Source organism: Molossus molossus, unplaced genomic scaffold, assembly GCF_014108415.1.
Source record: "Molossus molossus isolate mMolMol1 unplaced genomic scaffold, mMolMol1.p scaffold_m16_p_12, whole genome shotgun sequence".
NCBI classification, from domain to species: domain Eukaryota; kingdom Metazoa; phylum Chordata; class Mammalia; order Chiroptera; family Molossidae; genus Molossus; species Molossus molossus.
In genome coordinates, this window is record NW_023425347.1 from 56,176,494 (window position 1) to 56,194,289 (window position 17,796).

Consider the following 17,796-nt stretch of genomic DNA (forward strand, 5'->3'; position numbering starts at 1 on the left):
CCCATCCGTCAAAAACACATTACATTACCAAATTTCACATCAAAATATTTCATTAGTTCGTCTGGCTGAAATCATCATTTAAAAAATAGATATGAATAACATTTTACTTCCCAAAGAAAGTAACTAAGCCTCGGTTCTAGTTCTAAATTTTACTTGGGCTTGATAGTCTGATCAACTCAGTTTCAAATCTGTTCCACCACTTGCTAATTTCAACCTTAGGCCAACTACTAAATCTCTTATAGTCTTCATTTCCTCATCTGTCAGATGAGGTTCATAATACCCACCTGTAGGGCTGTGCTAAGGACTGAATGACAGGGTGTATGTAAAGGGACTAAATGGTATCAGGTACCTAAAAGGTGATCAATACACATTATTATCAGCGACCTGTATGATTTGGGTCATATAATCTGATTATTCAATGTCATGTTTCCTGCAAATCTACCCCTGAAATAGCACAGCTGAGAAGGTTAGATAAAAGGATGTTGCAGTGCTTTGAAATGTGCTCTGGGAGCATCAGGAATCGTGAGGTCAGATGTGGGGTACGGTGACGTCAGATGTGGGGTACCGTGACAGCTGAGACGGCAAAGGAGGGACGGATATAGCCAAGGTGTAGGGAAATGCTGGGCTGTGACCTTAAAATAGTGAAGTCAACCTTTAATTCACTTCTGAGTTTAAAAATATCAGTACACTTGTTTTATTAATACGCTTTGTCCTGTTTCTGAAATCAATGAGAATTTATCTCATTTAAGAGCAACCACTAATTTTCTTCATATTAGGCACATATGTTTCATCAATTTACACATTAGTTGGTCTAGTTTCAAGTAGGCTTTCATACCCACAAATGTTAAACATTTGTGAAAGTAAACAAGTAGGAATATTCTACAGACATAGCAAATAAGATTCCATTTGCACCCCCACGATCACTAATTGTCGTGTGTATTATCTTGAGGTTTCTCGGAGCCCCATCTGGGTTTACTAGAAATAGTGCTGCAATTGATTGGTTATGTCTGTCATGGGCATGGGCATGTGAGATCATAGCACATGCCTATACTTACATAACCAACAAATGGATGATCTTGGTGAAAAGAATTTCTAAATCAAATTAATTCTCATACCCACATGACTCAGAATGTACCGTTCACCAGGGAAAAATACTAATTTGAGGACTGTGACAGATTGCATTTTCCAAAGCTGGTTACAGGAGCTCCCATCGCACAGGCTCTTCTGCAATGACCTTGCCACTCCCCACCCCTCAGAGGCAGAGTGCAATACCCTCCCCTTGAACCTGGGCTGGTCAGAGTGGGTTGGCCATAACCAATGGGATAGAGCGAAAGCAATGCCATGCGACTTCTGAAGCTAGACAGGAAAGAAAAGGACACCTTCTGTCTGCCTCTCTGGGCCGATTTGTTCTTAGGCGCTAACGCCGTGCTGTGACAAACAAGCTACATGGAGAGGTCATGTGCGCCCCGGACAGCCCAGCCTTCGAGTCGGGGAACCTCCAGATGATTCCGGCCCCTGGCGCCTGCCATTCCCGCTGTTCCAGCCCTCTCAGGTGAGGGTTCAGACCCCGTGGAGCAGACACCAGCTACCTCCACTGTGCCCCAGCGGATTTCCCAACCTGAGAATCTGTGAGTGTAATAAGATCGTGCAGAAGTGCGGCACCACCCGATTTGGGGGTGCTTTCTTAGCCAGCAATGCTCAACCAGAAAAAGAATCCCGAACGCCAAGGGCAGGTGGAGTGGTGGATCTGCTTTCTCCATCATGATTGTGAGACCCTTCATAGGCTACATAAACCCTCAAAGTTCCCCTGCCTTGAGCTGGGACAACAGTAGCTCTCCCATCACAGCACAAAAACGCAGTCAGAAACCAATGGAGACAAAGCTTTCACCGAACAACAGCCATGGAAAGCAGACAGACTGCTACTGTTAACCAGCCGGTCACCTGGAGAGCAGTCCTCCGAATCACAGAAGACGTGCTTTCTGGAAAACAGTCATTAGCCCACACCCACAAATCCTAGGTAGAGCTTTTGCATTTGGGGAAAACCAAACCGTAGCCTCAGAAGTTCCCACAAGACAAGCAGACAGACGTGACACATGCTGTTGTTGGCAATGACCTCACCTCTGTGTAATGGTAAGCCAAGCTGTGGGGCAGCTTCTTGCTCTAATAGGGACCCAGAAGAGCTCTGAGCCTCCCAGAAGTATATGCTGTGTGCCCCGCCCATGTGAGGCCCAGGAGCGGTGTCCCCACCTGGCCTGACCATGGCTTCCCTGCTGTGAATCTGCTCAGTGGGGGTGGGGTGGGGACTTGAGGGCTTAGAGGTTTTGTTGACACTATTCTCTGGAAAAAAAAAACACCTTTCTGTATTCGAGCTAATTTGGTGAACCTTCCTCCAGGAACATGTCCAGTTAACTTTTGTAGCAATGGGAGATAAAATACTTTTTAACATTTAAGTCAAGTTTTATTCTAAGGGACCTCCCATCTGCTGCTGGTGTCCACCCTGACTCTCCTGACTGCTTTCTCGGCTTCGACCTCTGAAGCTTCGAGAGGTCCCGGTTAGGCTCACCAGCTGGGACGGCTGGGCAGCTGACGTATCTCCTGTAACATGAAAATAACTGTACCTGAGTTGATTGGGGAGTTCATAGCATTAGAAAACACTCTGCCATGCAATGGGATTTCATTGTCTTTTCCCTAAAATTGTTTATTGAATTTTTATTATGTGCTGGGCACAAGGCCTAGATCCCAGATGAAGGTTGATGAAAAAGGCAATTCCTGCCGCAGGGGAAATGGAAAACAAAAAGGCTACTAACACAGAGTGTGGCATGTGCCATAAATAGGTTGCTATAGGAAGACCTGAAACAGCTCCCGAGCCAGACGTTGGAGGCTCAGAAAAGGCTTCTTGGAGAAGATGCTGAAGAAGTTGAGACCTGAGGAATGAGTAGGAGGTGGGGGATATGGTGGAGGGTGGGGGGAGGGGGAGGGGGATGCAGGCAGAAGAGCAGGTACGAAGGCCTGGGGACAAGAGAGCACAGGGTTTCCAGAGAACTGCAGATGGGTCCATGTGGCTGAAGCATCCACCAAGGGCAGAAAGAGAGGGAGAGGAGTTGCTGGGGTAGGTGGCAGGCAGGTTGCCTGCCCTCGTCGGCAGGCTGCATGGCAAAGGCACCTGGACTCAGCATTTGAAAGGGCACTTAGCAGATGATGTGGGAGAAGGGTCAGGGGGGTGAGAGTGAAGGCAGAGGCCATGAGGGCTCTGCTGCAACTCGGGCGAGTTGCGGTGCCTCCGTGCGTGCAGGCTGCTATTACTCCTGTCCAACCTCTTCTGCTGGGGTTTCAGAACGTGGAAACACCAGGAGAGTGTCTCTTACACATAGAAACATGTTTTCTGGAGGATTCTGCAATAGTAAGGCCATTTTCTGTCTAATGGGTCAACAGGAAATGCAGCAGAGAGCTTGGATGAACCGGGGTGGAGGGGCCCGAGGGACACGGGCCCCAGAGCCTTTGCTTCCGTTCTCTGAGGCAGGGCCCGTCCCCCGGAAGCCTGGCCAGTTCCTGGGCCTGGGGAGCATCCCGGCGCAGGACTCTGCTGCTCCTCAATGAGAGCTGAATGGCGAAGAGAAAAGTGCAATTTCAGAGTTGGGCCCCAGACAATTCCAACCCAGTTTTCTCACCACACCCCAGGCAAACAGGCCTGACTCACAGACCACATGGGTGCTGAGAGGCCGGAGCTGGCTGCGCGCTGCTGGTGGTCCTGGGGCGTGTGTGTTGGGGTGTCTATCTGGAAGCCTCCGAGGGAGGGAAGGTGGCCCTTACTCATGCCCACCCCCACTGCTCCAAGGCCCACGCCACCTCCCTCTTCCTCCCCTAGGCTTTTAGCTCCAAAACCTGCAGCCAAGCGGGGTCAGGGAAAGCAGCTGAGTTATGATCAGGGACGAGGAGGAAATCTGAAGCCATTCCAGGGGCCACAGACCTGGGAGTGTCTGCAGCTGATTCAACAGCTGGGAGGCAGGGAGGGTCATGGAGAGTGAGTGAGAGTCAGGTCAGAACTCCATGCCCACCGCAGGGTAGCTGGGAACCTGGAGCAAATTACTTACTTCCATTGAGCTACAGTTGCCCCAACTCCAAAATGAGAATGATAACGCCTCATAGCGGGTTACTGGAAAGCGTCTAGCCCAACACCCAAGACAGAACAGGTGTCTGGAAAATTTGGATTTTAACTGCAGGTATTGCCCACACAACTCATAAGGCACTTATCCTACACAGGCTCCCATCTGCGCTGGACCTCATTCACCCGGCTAGCCTGACAGGAGCCGAGAGTAACTGTGTTACGTGCTCTCTCCTTCCCACGGCATCTCATGCTTCACGTCGGTCAGCACGTTTCCCGGCTGACTGATACACCCAGATAGCAAGATCTTGGGGAAGGTAGAGGCAATAATGCTAAAACTATCAGAGTCTCTGGCATCCAAGGCATATAGTATTTCCCTTTAATAAGTAAAATACAGGGGTATGTGCACACCTTTCTTCCACCTGTGAGAAGCAGCCAGTCAGCAGGAGGGGCAATGCAGAGTCGGTGCACCGCGCAGGGCCGAGCTCACTGCCTGGGGCATGCGCCACTCTCCAGTGGTGCGACCTTGGGCCAGAAACTGGACTTCATCTGTCAAATGGGAATAGTCAAAGTACATACCTCATAGAGTTATTGGGGGCATTTAAAGAGTATAAGGAAAGCACTTAGGACAATACTTGGTTTTTAAAATTCAGTGAGGACCGACCTTCATCCTGTCATTGCCAAAGCTCAGTTGTGTTTGCTGGGCTGGACTCCCCTTGTTAAATGGCAACATTGGAAACCTCACCTCAGATAAAGACCCTGTCACCCGGAATAGGGATTCCACTCTGGGTGGCAGAGGGGTACAGAGCTGAATTGTCTCTCTGGACTAGCCCACATGGAAACTATAAAATGCACTGCAAATGTTAGTGTTATAGCTTTTGTTTTTCCAATGCTTAAAAATCTAGAAACAATATTATAATAAGCATAGTCTTTGTTCCCACTTACTTGACTACCCACTGTATTAGATACTGTGCCCACTGCTTGTCACAGGTCCGCTCACTTACGGGTCTCGATGACCCTTCAGAGTTGGAGCTATTTTCATCCCCATTCTAAAGAGGAGGAGAATGACATTCAAAGGTGACTCAAGGTCTCAAGTGGAATTCAAACTCAGGTCTGCTGGCTCCCAAGCCTATGCTTTTAACCATGATAATACTCTCGTGGATTGAATGTTCTAAGACGAGTAAGATGCCGGTGGGCTCAAGACATCCAGCCAAATGCCAGTCGTCTTGCTCTCAGATTCTGAGAGTTCTGCCTCGATCCCCTCAGTGGGCATCATGACATCCCAACACCACAAGGCACATGGCAGTGCTTTGCTATTTAAGGCCTCCTGGAAATCATCTTCCTTTCCCTGATTCCAAGTTAACCACGCCAGGCTTAAGTTACTCACCTTGGAAGGATCCAGGGCTGCGTGGATCCTGCTAAGGTCTGAAAGTACAGTCTTGAGTGTGAGGATTTTAAACCTAGCATAGAGAACTAGGTTTTGTTTTTGGTTTTTTGTTGTTGTTTTCTAGCTAGGACATCCAAACAAAATACAATACCTTCCTCCCTCTCAAAAACAAATCTGTTTTCTTTCTGAAATCAAACTTTTTATAGTTTTTTAAAAAAAGACATCAAGAAATAGCAGCTCATTTTGCTTTAATATCCCGAAATATTTGTGTGAATGGGACTGTGTTGCACGACAAAGCAGAAATCTGTGGACAAGTACGTCTCACTCCGAGGAAAGCACTGATTGGAGAGAAGGCACCAGAAACTGCATTTTGCTGGATTTCATGTAAACAATAAGGGGGGGGGCAAGGTTCACCAAGAAGAAACAAAGTTGCACTGTCATTTCACGGGCACATCCCAAGGTGAACAGTGGCCTCCTCAGCTGAGCTCAGCCTCACCTTACATGGCAATGTAAACAGAGCGCGGTGCCAAGGAGACAAAGGCCCGCCGGCAGCAGTGGGAAAGGGCAGGAGAAGGACTCACACGAGCATAACCCCTGGGTCCTTCCCCATTTCCCACACGGCTCCCACGTGCATCTCGATTGGCAGTTTTGCGAACGTACTCTTCATCAAAAACTGGTTAGTGGAAAAACCAAGTCCTACAAAGGCTGGGTGAATACACGTTATTTCTCTCCCTGCTCTTTAATCAGATGACTTGGAGGGGCCTGGGATGGAGAGACGTACTGCCCTGGGCCTGTCTTCTTAGGTGATGACGGTAGGTGCGGTGCGGCCCGTCCGTTCCTGGAGCTGGGAGACCTTCAGAGCAATGGAAACGAGGGGGCCCAACATGACCTGAGGGAGACACAAAGAGAAGAACCTTTTCCACCACTTTTCTACACACAGATCCACAGCTTCAGCTCTAACTCTGCCTTTGAGCTTCTGGCCCACCTGCCTGCCTACTCCTATGCCCAAAGGCTCCTCGACCTCCACCAGACCACAGCACAGACGAGTTCTTTCCGCCACCAGCATTCCCTACTGCAGTGAACCGACACCACGATCTCTCCGTAAAGCAAAGGAACAACTAAGCCATTCTTGGCCTTTCCTCTCCCACATACCCCTTTCCAATCTATCAAAGCATAAGGTTTTTAATCGTCTAAATATCTCTCCACGGCACCCATTTCCTCCCATTCCAGTACCGGAGCTCTTGCTAAACTAATGTTCTCTCTTACCTGGAACAATGGTGCATCCTCCAATCTGCTTCCCACACTGCACCCAAAGAGGCATTTCCAAAATGCAACAACACCCCCCTCTCATCCTCCCCTCCCTTAAAAAAAATCATCCTGTTGCTTAAATAAGTATTTTGATATTAAAAAAATGAAAACTACTGATTGAGTTGAATAGCCCATTTTACAGATGAGGAAACTGATATCCAAAGAGGTGATCTGACCAAGTGACTCAAGGGCAAAGCCAAGAGTAGTACATTTTCTACTGCCCACTGTTGCTTTTCCTCATTACATCCAGGTGGAAACGAGAGCAGTGACTCCACGTGCTGACCACACCGCCTGCCTTTTCCCCTTGGGGCCTCAGCAGGTGCTGACGCTGTGGCCCGGCAGCTCCCGAGTGAGGGAAGGCAGCTCCCCAGCTGGAATGGTGGTACACTTGGGCACTGTGGGCACCCTGCCCCCGCCAGTGCCCGCCCCTCTCCTCAGGACTGTGGTCCAGAAGAAACTTAGCTTTCATTTGTTCTTTGCATCTACCATGTTCCAGGCATTAAGACAATGAAACCCAACCCCTTCCTCTTTTTCTCTCTCCATTATTCTGTGGGTCTCCAGTGCAGACAGCCGCGCCCATCCTTGAAGCTTAGGGATGCCCTCAACACAGCGCGGACCGGTAACGACTGAAGCTGGAGCCTGGCCACTGGGAGAACTGTGAACTGAAGTATCTTCTCACCTCCTTCTTTTTGTAATAAAAACAACTAAGCCCTGGCTGGTTTGGCTCAGTGGTTAGGGCATTGGCCCATGGACCAAAGAGTCATGGGTTTGATTCTGGTCAAGGGCACATGCTTCGGTTGCAGTTCGATCCCAGGTCCTGTTTGGGGTCATGTGGGAGGCAGCCAGTCGATGTGTCCCTCTCACATCAATGTTTCTCTCTCCCTCTCTCTCCCTCCCTCCCTCCCTCCCTCCCACTCTATCTGAAAATCAGTGGAAAAATATCTTTGGGCGAGGAGTGAAATAACAACAACAACAACTACAAGAGCCTCTCAAAAGCTTGTCCTTTTGCCAGGCTCAGTGTTAAGAATTTTTCATCCATTGTCTCCTTAAATCCCTGTAACAACTCTATGAAGTAGGTAATTTTCTTGCATTTCACAGACAAGGGAACCAAGGCTCAGAACATTGAAACAGCTGACCCAGGGACAGCTAAGTGGCAGGAGCCAAATTCAAAGCATGATCTCTCTAACTCCAAAATGTATGCTAAAAACCACTGTGCCAGGGCTCCCAAGGGGGTCCCCCAGGATTTCAATTAGGTGTTAGGAAAAAGGCTTTGTGGAAAAATGAGCAGACAGAACGCTATTTGAACAGGTGTCTTCTCAGAGCCTTCCCGCGCGGTGCGTGTTGCGACGGCCAAGAAGAGGCTGAGGACGGCATTCCGCAGCGTGCTCGGCTCTGACACTCTGGGTGGGGCACCGGCGAGACAAGGAGCGCAGCCTTGGCTCCTCCTCTGGGTGTCTGTCCTCCAAGTTCTCTGTCCCGTCCCTGGCTCCCAGAACCCCTCACTCTGACATACTCCTGGAGACTCTGGCTGGATGGGACTGGGAACCCAAACAACCAGGCTACAAGTCCACAGACTTTTTCATAAAGACATGTCTTGCTGGGCCATGAAACTCTCCCTCACTACCAAATCTAGAGCCAGCGTGTGTTCTGCAGGGCAGGAAATCAGACCAAACAAAATAGCAAATGACTAGTGACAGACCAGGACACCGGCTAACGGGCTGATTTAAAGATTAGCTGTCCCAGATCTGCCACTTTCCGGGCGTGTGAGCCCATTAACTGCTGCGTAACCTTTCTATGCCTCGTTTTCCTTATCTACAGAGGAACGATAATAGTCCGCCTCATTCGAGAGTGAAATGAGTATGTCCATGGACTGGGTTTACGACAGAGCCTGGCAACCAGAAAATGCTCAGATAACTGTCAGCTATTTTTGTTGCGATGACGTACTTCCTGAAGGAGACATACAGGACAGCGAGCACACCTGTTTGATCACTTGAGAAATGGGCCGTAATGACACAGGTCTGACGGAACCACTATCTTTCCTTCCAACAGGAAGAACTAGTCGGGGTCCAGGGCATGGGCATTACCTGGGGGTCCTGGTGAATCTTGGTGATGTCCTTCTCATAGCTGTCGATGTACAGGCGGATGGTGGCCCCCGCACTCCCGGTGCCACTCAGTCGAAAAATGATCCGGGAACCATCCGCAAAAATGAGCCGCAAGCCCTGGAAAAGAAGCAGAGATGATTTTTCCCTCCATAGGCTGGAAGGGAGATCAGAGGCTAGCAAATGACAAGGGGAACATTTGGAGACCTAATTTCATCTATACTTGATCGATCAGGGGATTAGATCCTTGATAAATGGCAGCAGCTGAGCCCTGTGAGTGTGTCCATGGTCAACCTGTCACCGCATCCAAGTGATCGGGGCTGAGCTCAAGGGGGAGAAGCATTTTTAGGGTCACGTGGAAGACCTGATCCCAAGGAGTCTGGGTGACATCAGACCTGCCCTCGCCTCCCTGCTCCACTATGATTTATGGACAACCATTCAGTTTGAAGCTTAATAAAGTAAATAAATAAATAAATAAGCTGCTAGATGCAGAAATTCAATCCCCAGACCAGGAGGGAAGCATGAACAGAATGGACTGAACCCAGAGCAGAAGAGGTTTCAGGCAGACAGAAGGAAGAACTCTTTGCAAAACCCTGATGGAGAGCCTCCAAAGAGAAGGGCAGGCCACGTGCTCAAACGGCAGACTGGCTATTCCCACCCATCGGGCAGGATCCCGGGGCCAATCTCCCACCGATGCCTGAGGGCCAGAAGCAGGTCCACGTGGGTGCAATGCGACGCCCCCCTCCCCCAGTGCCCTCTCCTCCTCCTCCCTGGCGGCACCTCTCCTCCTCAGTAATCTTCTTCCTTCAGAGGAAAAAGTGGGGGGACTCCTGGGTAGATAAGCACAGCCTGAGGTAAGAAGGTTGGGCAAGACAGTTCTCTGAGGACGCTTCAGTCTTTATGAACCTTCCACAAAGAGAAGAGGTTTGCACGAGGCCAAGGCTGACCAGAAGGAAACACATCACTCCACACCTGCCAGTCGTGGCCACACTGACCCAGGGTTTGTCATTCAGCAGCAGGGACAGCAGATGCAATACCCAGAGGACAGTGCCGCGTTAGTCATCATGGCAGGACAGTTCTTTGCATTCGCCATGTCTTGCTTTCTAGAAACACACCAGGATTGGTCTCCTTCTCCCACAGCTTCATGTTGACGTTTCTAAATTCTTTGCACTTGACTGCAGACGCTACATCGACTTCAGAAGATTTTCCCTCCTACCTGGTCTCCCATCGAGACACTCAGACTTTCCCGTTACAGAATGTGGAGCTGCTGCCTTCTTCCTGGCAGGGCAGAGGGCGGAGGGCGGAGGGTGGAGGGCGGAGGGCGGAGGGCGGAGGCGGAGGGCGGAGCAGGTGCTCACGGCGACACCCCTCCCGCTCACCTCTGCTCCCTCCTCCCTCCTCGCAGCTGCGGGGTGCAGTGCTGGGTCCGGGTTACTTCTCCCTCTGCAGGCTTGACTGCAAACACATCTGCTCTGTTCTGCTCTGCCATCCCCTGGGCCTCGCCCTCCCCTTTTCTTCACCGCCACCTCCACCCTAGACCTCTCTTTGTCTAATTACCTCAGACATAATGTACAGTGGCCTCTACTGGACCCACAGTCCTCGCAGATGGTGGAAAGGCACATGGAAGAGAGGCCGCAGTGTTAGAGTTTTGAGCAAGGGAGATGCCGGCACTGAGGGTCCATGTGACATGCTCCATCGACTACCTGCTCTTCAGAGGGAGATCTGAAATAAACCCTGCACCCCTTTTCCTCCAAAGCCTGTCAGATGCCTTGAGAAGGACCAGTCCAAAAATCGGGGTCCGTCAGGAAAAAGTAAATTGGAAAGCTGTAACCGAATCTGCACCTTCCTCTTTCTTATCTGCTTGCAAAGTATTAGCTATGAGCCCATTCTGTGATGGCGACAACAGAACCAGAAGAGAGAGGACTATGGACCCGGAGCATTTGCAAGGAGCCTGGGGAAGGGTGGACTCAGCCTGCAGCCTTGGTCCCTGGAACCCAACTCGGAGAACCCTCACAGTGCTGCCTCCATCCAGAGAGCCCGGGTCTCCCCATGACATTGGGGCCGCTGTCAGTCACCTGCTGCAGATAATAACTGAAAGTTTCTGTGGATGGCTTATCTGTTTTTCTTCTATTTTAGAAGTTGAAATATATCAGTCTATATTAATAACTCTCATGCTAGCTTTCTGCTGTAATCTCTTGAGAAAAAAGATGGGGGTTGATACCTAAGGCAGCAGTTCTTTTTCTTGGATTCCGGGCCTCCTTTCTGCACACACACTCCACACATCATCTTGCACATGATTCCAGAGGGTATAAAACCCCGCTGGAGTCCAGGTTAAGCTTCGCAGAATGAGGGCCCAGGGGAGTGCACAGAACCAGGGCAAAACCATGTCCCCTCCGAGTCCATGTGCAAGTCGTGGGATGCAGCCCAAAGCCAGTGGCGACGGCTGCCTTGAGAAACAGGCGGCAGGAGAGGAATGACCACAGGCTTTATTCTTTTTCGCCCCGACATTTCAGAGGTTCACCTCTGAGTCCTCTCCCCACCATCCACAGAAACACGTTCCTACCTGATTTCTTGAAATGCTTCCGTCCACGGGATCACTGTACTCGAAGTTATCGACCTTCTCCACGGTGTAAACTTTGTCACCCACTGAGAACTGCTTCCCCACAAAGGAGCGATCAGATATCAGGGCCTCCAAGTCTCTCATCATTTTGTTTGCACCCTCGGCCTCCACCTCCTCGTAATCGTACCTGGAAGACGTCACGCAGTTGAGATCCACGGGCTGACTTCAGATCTCCCCAACGTATATCAATCAGCACGTTTTCCATCACTTGTTTGGCTCTCTCCCAAAACCACCTAACTTCAGAAGAAGCTGGCAAAAGATGAGCCTGTCAGTCCCTGGGGATGGAGCAGGCCAGGGATGAAAGGGAGGGATTGGAGGGTTTCAGGGAAGGGTTAGGAGCTTTTCTACAGAAGAAGCTTCAAAGGCTTCGGAGAGATACTGTCTAACATGTAAGCATCACATCCTGAGGAGGCAGAATGAAAAGCAATGTTATCTCCCGGGAACTCTGTATAAAGGAGCCCATGACTCAGGCAGCTTCTCTCTCAGACGCCCGGAGCTTCTGCGGGATCAGTGCTGGCACTGTTCCCAGTCTGGGACCTGCCTGAGGCTGCTGAGAGCTTGGCTGAGGGGGTTCCAGGCTCCACAGGAACTTCCTACCGTGAGGCCAAGTTCTCACTGACCTGATGAAGGAGCCAACCCTAACTCTTCACATCTGAAATGCCTCGCTCCTTTCAGTGAGGGGTGGGTTTTAATCCAAACTGCTTTGGGTTCACCCTGACGGAGGTGACCTGGCGTGGATGCAGAAGGACCAAGAAGGCCCTGGCCGCATGCCTCAGCTGGTTGGAGCATCATCTGTTCGATTCCCAGTCAGGGCACATTTAGGGAGGCAGCTGATCGATGTTTCTCTTGCACATCGATGTCTCTCTCTCTCTCTCTCTCTCTCTCTCTCTCTCTCTCTCTCTCTCTCTCTCTCTCCCCCCTCTCTAGAATCAGTAGAATCAGTAGGCATGTCCTCAGGTAAGGATTAAGAAATAAAAAGAAAGAAATAATAAAATTAAATTTAAAAAGAAAAAGGACCAGGAAAACACACCCTCTTGAGAGTTATTTTGTGGAGGTTCAAGATAGCAGAGTCTATATTTATTTGCCATAGTGAAACAAATATGATCTGCACAAGATGACACCTCTGAGACATGAGAAATACCAGGGAGTGGAGGACAACGGATTCCGGCTCCGGGAGCCCATGAATCAAGGACAGCAGTCACCTTCATCTTGAAGTCGGCTCTTTCCCCCAGTTAAAATGATAAACAGCCAGAAATTACAACCAGGTGTTTGTGCTTTACATCTGTGACCTTTGGGTGTTCAGGGGAAATGTTCTATAAATCCTAGGCACAGAGGGGTATAATGGAAAGAATCTGGGCTCTGGAATCAGACAGCACAGACCACGAGTCCAGCCTCTGTCGGTGCTAACCGTCGACGATGGGCAAGCTGCTTCACCCCCAGGAGCTCAGGGGCCTTGCTGATAACCGTTCTGAGGTTGACAGGAAGCAATGGGTGGGAACGTGCCTAGCACTTCTGTCCCACAAACGTGGACTACGATGGAGTCTTAACTAATAATAAGTGCAGGCTCTAAGAATTTTATTTGCAACGTTTATTGCAATACTTGGTTAGCAGTTATTTGAAATTAATTAAAAAATATGTTAAAATCGTTTTAAGATGGAGATTTTTTTTTTTTTTTTAATCCTCACCCGAGGACATTTTTCCATTTTTTGTACAGATAGAGTGGGAGGGAGAGAGAGGAAGGGAGAGAGAGAGAGAGAAACATCGATGTGAAGGGACACATCGAGTGGCCGCCACCCGCACGACCAACCAGGGCCGGGGACAAACCGCAACTGAAGTACGTGCCCTTAGCGGGAACCGAACCCGGGTCTCTCCGGACCGCAGGCCGACGCTCTAACCGCTGAGCCAAACTGGCCAGGGCTTAAGATGGAGATTTTTAACTCATTCAAGAGTGACCCTCTCTCAACAACCCTTCCCAATGTTATCCCACCTTGGCTACTGTTTGCTTGTTAACTCCTTCATTTGCGTATTCAAAGCATATTTGCAGTGCCAGCTGTGAGTCAGGAGTTTGGTGATGCCACGGAGTGCCAAACAGCCGTGGTTCTGCTTTTGTGATACTCTGTGCTCTGGAGTTCATGGCGGCTGTTCTGAATTACCAGGTTTTTCTGGTTCTTAGAGAATGGAGATTCTTGCCTTGGTTCCCAGGGCTACCGTGTGGCAGTTATTACTTACAACTTCCACAGAAGAATAACTCGAAGGAGGAAGAGAACAATGAACTTGTCTAAAGTTGACAAAAGAATTCTGATGAAGGCAACCAAGTTGCTTCAGGTTGAATTCTTCTTTGACTACCCAGAGATCACAAACTATTAAACCTGGGATATGTTTGATCAGTTCTCTAGTTTAGCTCACCTATTTTTCTAGAAAAGGCAACTGAGGTCCAGAGAAATACAACTACATGTTTTTTACAGATAAACAATTTGCCTGATCCCTTTTTTCCCACATATCTCCTTTCTTTGAATTGAGGTCCAGGAGAAATTTTGTTAGATCTTTACATGTACTGGGGGAAAGGCAAATTGAAATTAATAAAAAGCACTACTAGTTTAAAAAGACGAATGCTTTTTAAAAATAGAAGTGTGCATGGTAAAGAAGAATTACTAAGTATTCTAAGTATTTTGTTCACTACTGGATCCCTAGCGCCTGGCAGAAAGTAGGTACACAGTCAATATTTGTTGAATCAATGAATGAAGTATTGATAAGTACACAGCCTTTGGGGACCTATTTTAATGAGTCAGGAAAGCTAATTTGGACTAAGCATAGTCATTTTCATAACTTCAGAAAAAAAAGTTTCCGTACTTTTAGTGCCCCAGAGTTTATAAAACACTTTCAGGTTCATATTTCATTTAATTCACTCAATGGCTGGACTGTTATTTCCATTTCTACAAATGAGAAAACTGAGCACAGAGAGCGGTTAAATAACTTCCCAATCTACTAAGGGGCAGAAATAAAATTCGAATCCATTTTTCTGAATCTAAATCCAATGCTGTTATCATGTCTACTTGACAGGTACATTTCAAAGTCTTAAAAAATGAATTCTACTTAATAATGTTAGCTAAATCTTGCAAGATTCGTTCTTGATGGATAACAGAGAGGCTGACTTCATCTTGACCCTGACTGCATTATTTAGAAAATCCCCAGCGGGTAAAGGCTGGATGAACTAGAGTCTACCAGGTAAGGCAGAAAAGACTTTGTATGTAGGAGAATTCCCCCCGCCTCCTTCCCCACCCTGCGCCTCCCCCAGCCCAGCTGTGGCTCACCTGGTGAAGAAATTCCGGCCGTACTTTTGCCAGTGATCTTTGAGAATGTCCTCCACACTCTGCTTGCGGGTAGCCAGGATGGAGAGCCAGGCAAGGACAGCCCAGAGTCCGTCTTTCTCACGAATGTGGTCAGAACCTGGTGGAGGGAGAGCAAGCAGCTGTGAGGAATGTGATTTCTCCAGGATACTTGGGAATGCACTCAACAGTAAACATGCAGATCCAGCCAACGAGGTCATAAAACTGTACTGAGGAACTTGAGTACATGGACGGAATCACATATTTTAAAAAAGCAACATAATATTGAAAAAAAGTTGATGCTTCTCCAAGTAATTAAAAATTTTAAGCAAATGCCAATAAAAATGTCAGTGGAATAATTTGGTGCAATTTGATATATCAATGATAAAGTATAAATGTGAGTGGTGGAAAAAAATAAACCTTAAATAAACAAACAGCAGAGAATAAGACCATTATAAATTTTCAATAAATAAAATAATCTGGTAGTTTAATGGAACAAAATGAAGCATCTATAAAGAGACCTAAATCTATATGAGACTTGAATCTATGAAAAAGGTTGAATCCAGGCTGTAGGGAAAAAATGCATTAGTTTTTAAATAGCATTTGGTTAACTAGCTACAGAGTTGAGGAAAAAAAACTCAGGTTTTTATCCCTATAAGACACCATAACCCCCTGCCCCCAAATCATCAGAATTCATAAAAGAAGTCAATGTAGGGTGGGAGAGTAAAGGAGGGGGTCAATCGAGAAAAAAGGGGGACATCTGTAATACTTTCAACAATAAAAAAAAAGGCAATGTATTTTCTACTTAAAAATTACCATTTCTATCAGCAAAACTACTATAGATAAAATTAAAAGGTCATTTGCAAACTTAAAAAATTAACTTGCAATATAAAGCAGATGTTTAACATACTCAGTATAGAAGAACATCTTATATTTAACAAGAAAAAACCAAAACCTCAATAGAAGAACAGGCCAAGGATATAAATATGCAATTCACTAAAAAAAAAAAAAAAAATACGGGTTTCCAATTAATAAAATAAAAAACTGGCATTGCTTTTAAGAAGATAAATTAAAGTTAAAACTATAATAAAATCTGCTACTTGCTTGACAAACGGCCACAGATTTAAAAATGAGAACACCTAGTATCAGGGGAGGGGTAAAGGAAATGGGGTTCCAACATGCTGCTGCTGGGAGGACACAGTCTTTCTGGAGAGCAATTGGGCAAAAAGTATCAAAGCCTTAAAAATGGACCCACTTGTGGATCCAGCTACTCCAATTTTAAGACATATTCCTTTAACCAAAAGGAATTTGGTTAAATGAGCTATGGCACATCTGTCTCCTGCTGAGGTCCTTACTAAAATCTTCACCCAAAATAACAAACTGACTCCTTTGAATGTACTTATATGCATGGAGACCCTTTACCAAGAGCCTGATGTGGAAGAGAACTCTCATTTTTTGCCATTAACTTCCTTATTCTAAAAAAAAAAAAAAAAAAAAAAAAAAAAAAGACAATGTTGAGTTCTACTTCCTAATTTTGAATAAAACTCCATACAATCCCTCTCTAATAGTGCTTTGCATATTATCATGCCTTGAATTATGTATGTGCCTGTTTGCCTTTCTTGATTCCCCACTGGGTCTTATTCCTCTTAGAACTGTCAGAGTATCTAGAACAATGCTAGCTAGCTAGGTAGTAGGCATGAGGTAGGTTTGTTTCCTTCCCCTTCTTCATCCTTTTAGACCCAGCTCAAGTATCCTCTCGTCTTTGAGACTAGCTCCCAGGTTCCCTAGGCAGTTATGAGCTACTTTCTCTCTCTTCTCCCACAGTGACCTGCTCAAAACATCTGGTGCAGCCCCAACCTCCTTGAGCTTCAATCATCTATATATGAGCCTTTCACGCCATCAACCATGTATTTCCTGGAGGCATCTCTCACTTATCCTTGTAACTAAGTCTGCCAATTAACATAGCACATGCTATACTGTATAAATAGCTAATTGTGAAGAAGTGCATGAATAAACTAATCAATAATTAATCTACTCTAACTTTTTCTCTCTCTTTCGGTTCATGAAAACACTACTTTTTCTGCAAAAGATTTTCTCTTCAATAAGTTACTGCTGTTTAGAAATAGCAGTTCTTAGAACCTGGATGCTGGTAAAACTAGGTATTAGGTAAAATTTTTAGTGCTTTACATAACATATTTTGGGAATGTTTGTCTAATTTTATTATCTGTGGACTTTTATTTGCCTTTACTGCTATTTCAAGAAACAAAAGGCTAGCTCTCTGACTCGTTGAGCTTTTGCAAATGTGATATGTTTTGGCAACAGTTCAGCCTAGGAAACAAGATCTGGCAGCTTCCCCATTATACTGAGAATTCATCACAGAAGCATATAGGTTGGAATTATTTGTCTGTGCACTCTTGAGGTTTTTGTCTTCTTTCTTTTTTGTTTTGTCTCAGGCTAGACTGAAAGTATGGGGCAATGTTCCTTTGTGCTCTTCCTGCTCTAAATAAAGAATTTAGCTTTCTTCTATGTGAAAATGAAAAGAAAATCTAAAAATCTTACCCAACTCTGATCAAGTTACTTGACGATAACTAAATCACACACCTAATATTATAGACAAAATATCTGCCTTGGATAACATAAACAAAAATTCTATTCCATTTGTATGATCTTCAGTCCCTTTGGAAGTTATGATTAATTTCACTAATCACTTTGGATGTACCCAAACTCTAACTGACTAATACTCAGGAAGTCTGGGGAAATTTCATTTTCTTGAGGGTTCTCATGAATTATAAATTACTAGTAGAAAAAAAAAGGCAATGATGTCTGTTTCTAAAGCTATTGTTATTTTGACAATTGTGGCGATTGTGGTTGAATGAAAGATGCTTTATATTTAAGAGTCAGAAAACCTAAATCTTGGACTCTGTTATCTAGAAGCTGTTGAAATTTGGACAAGT

General features: G+C 46.7%; 1 protein-coding gene across 2 annotated transcripts in view; it reads right to left on the reverse strand.

The window, feature by feature from the left end:
* Nucleotides 1–5,720: 5,720 nt before the first annotated feature.
* The window catches only part of PGM1 (phosphoglucomutase 1), a 54,526-nt gene continuing 42,450 nt past the window's right edge, over nt 5,721–17,796 (reverse strand). For both annotated transcript variants that reach the window (XM_036256864.1, XM_036256863.1), the window contains exons 8-11: nt 14,828–14,963; nt 11,460–11,643; nt 8,882–9,016; nt 5,721–6,378 (exon numbers count right to left, since the gene is read on the reverse strand). In XM_036256864.1, coding sequence (XP_036112757.1) covers nt 6,289–6,378; nt 8,882–9,016; nt 11,460–11,643; nt 14,828–14,963 — 545 coding nt within the window. In that variant the 3' untranslated portion in view covers nt 5,721–6,288. The remainder of the gene's footprint in view (nt 6,379–8,881; nt 9,017–11,459; nt 11,644–14,827; nt 14,964–17,796) is intronic.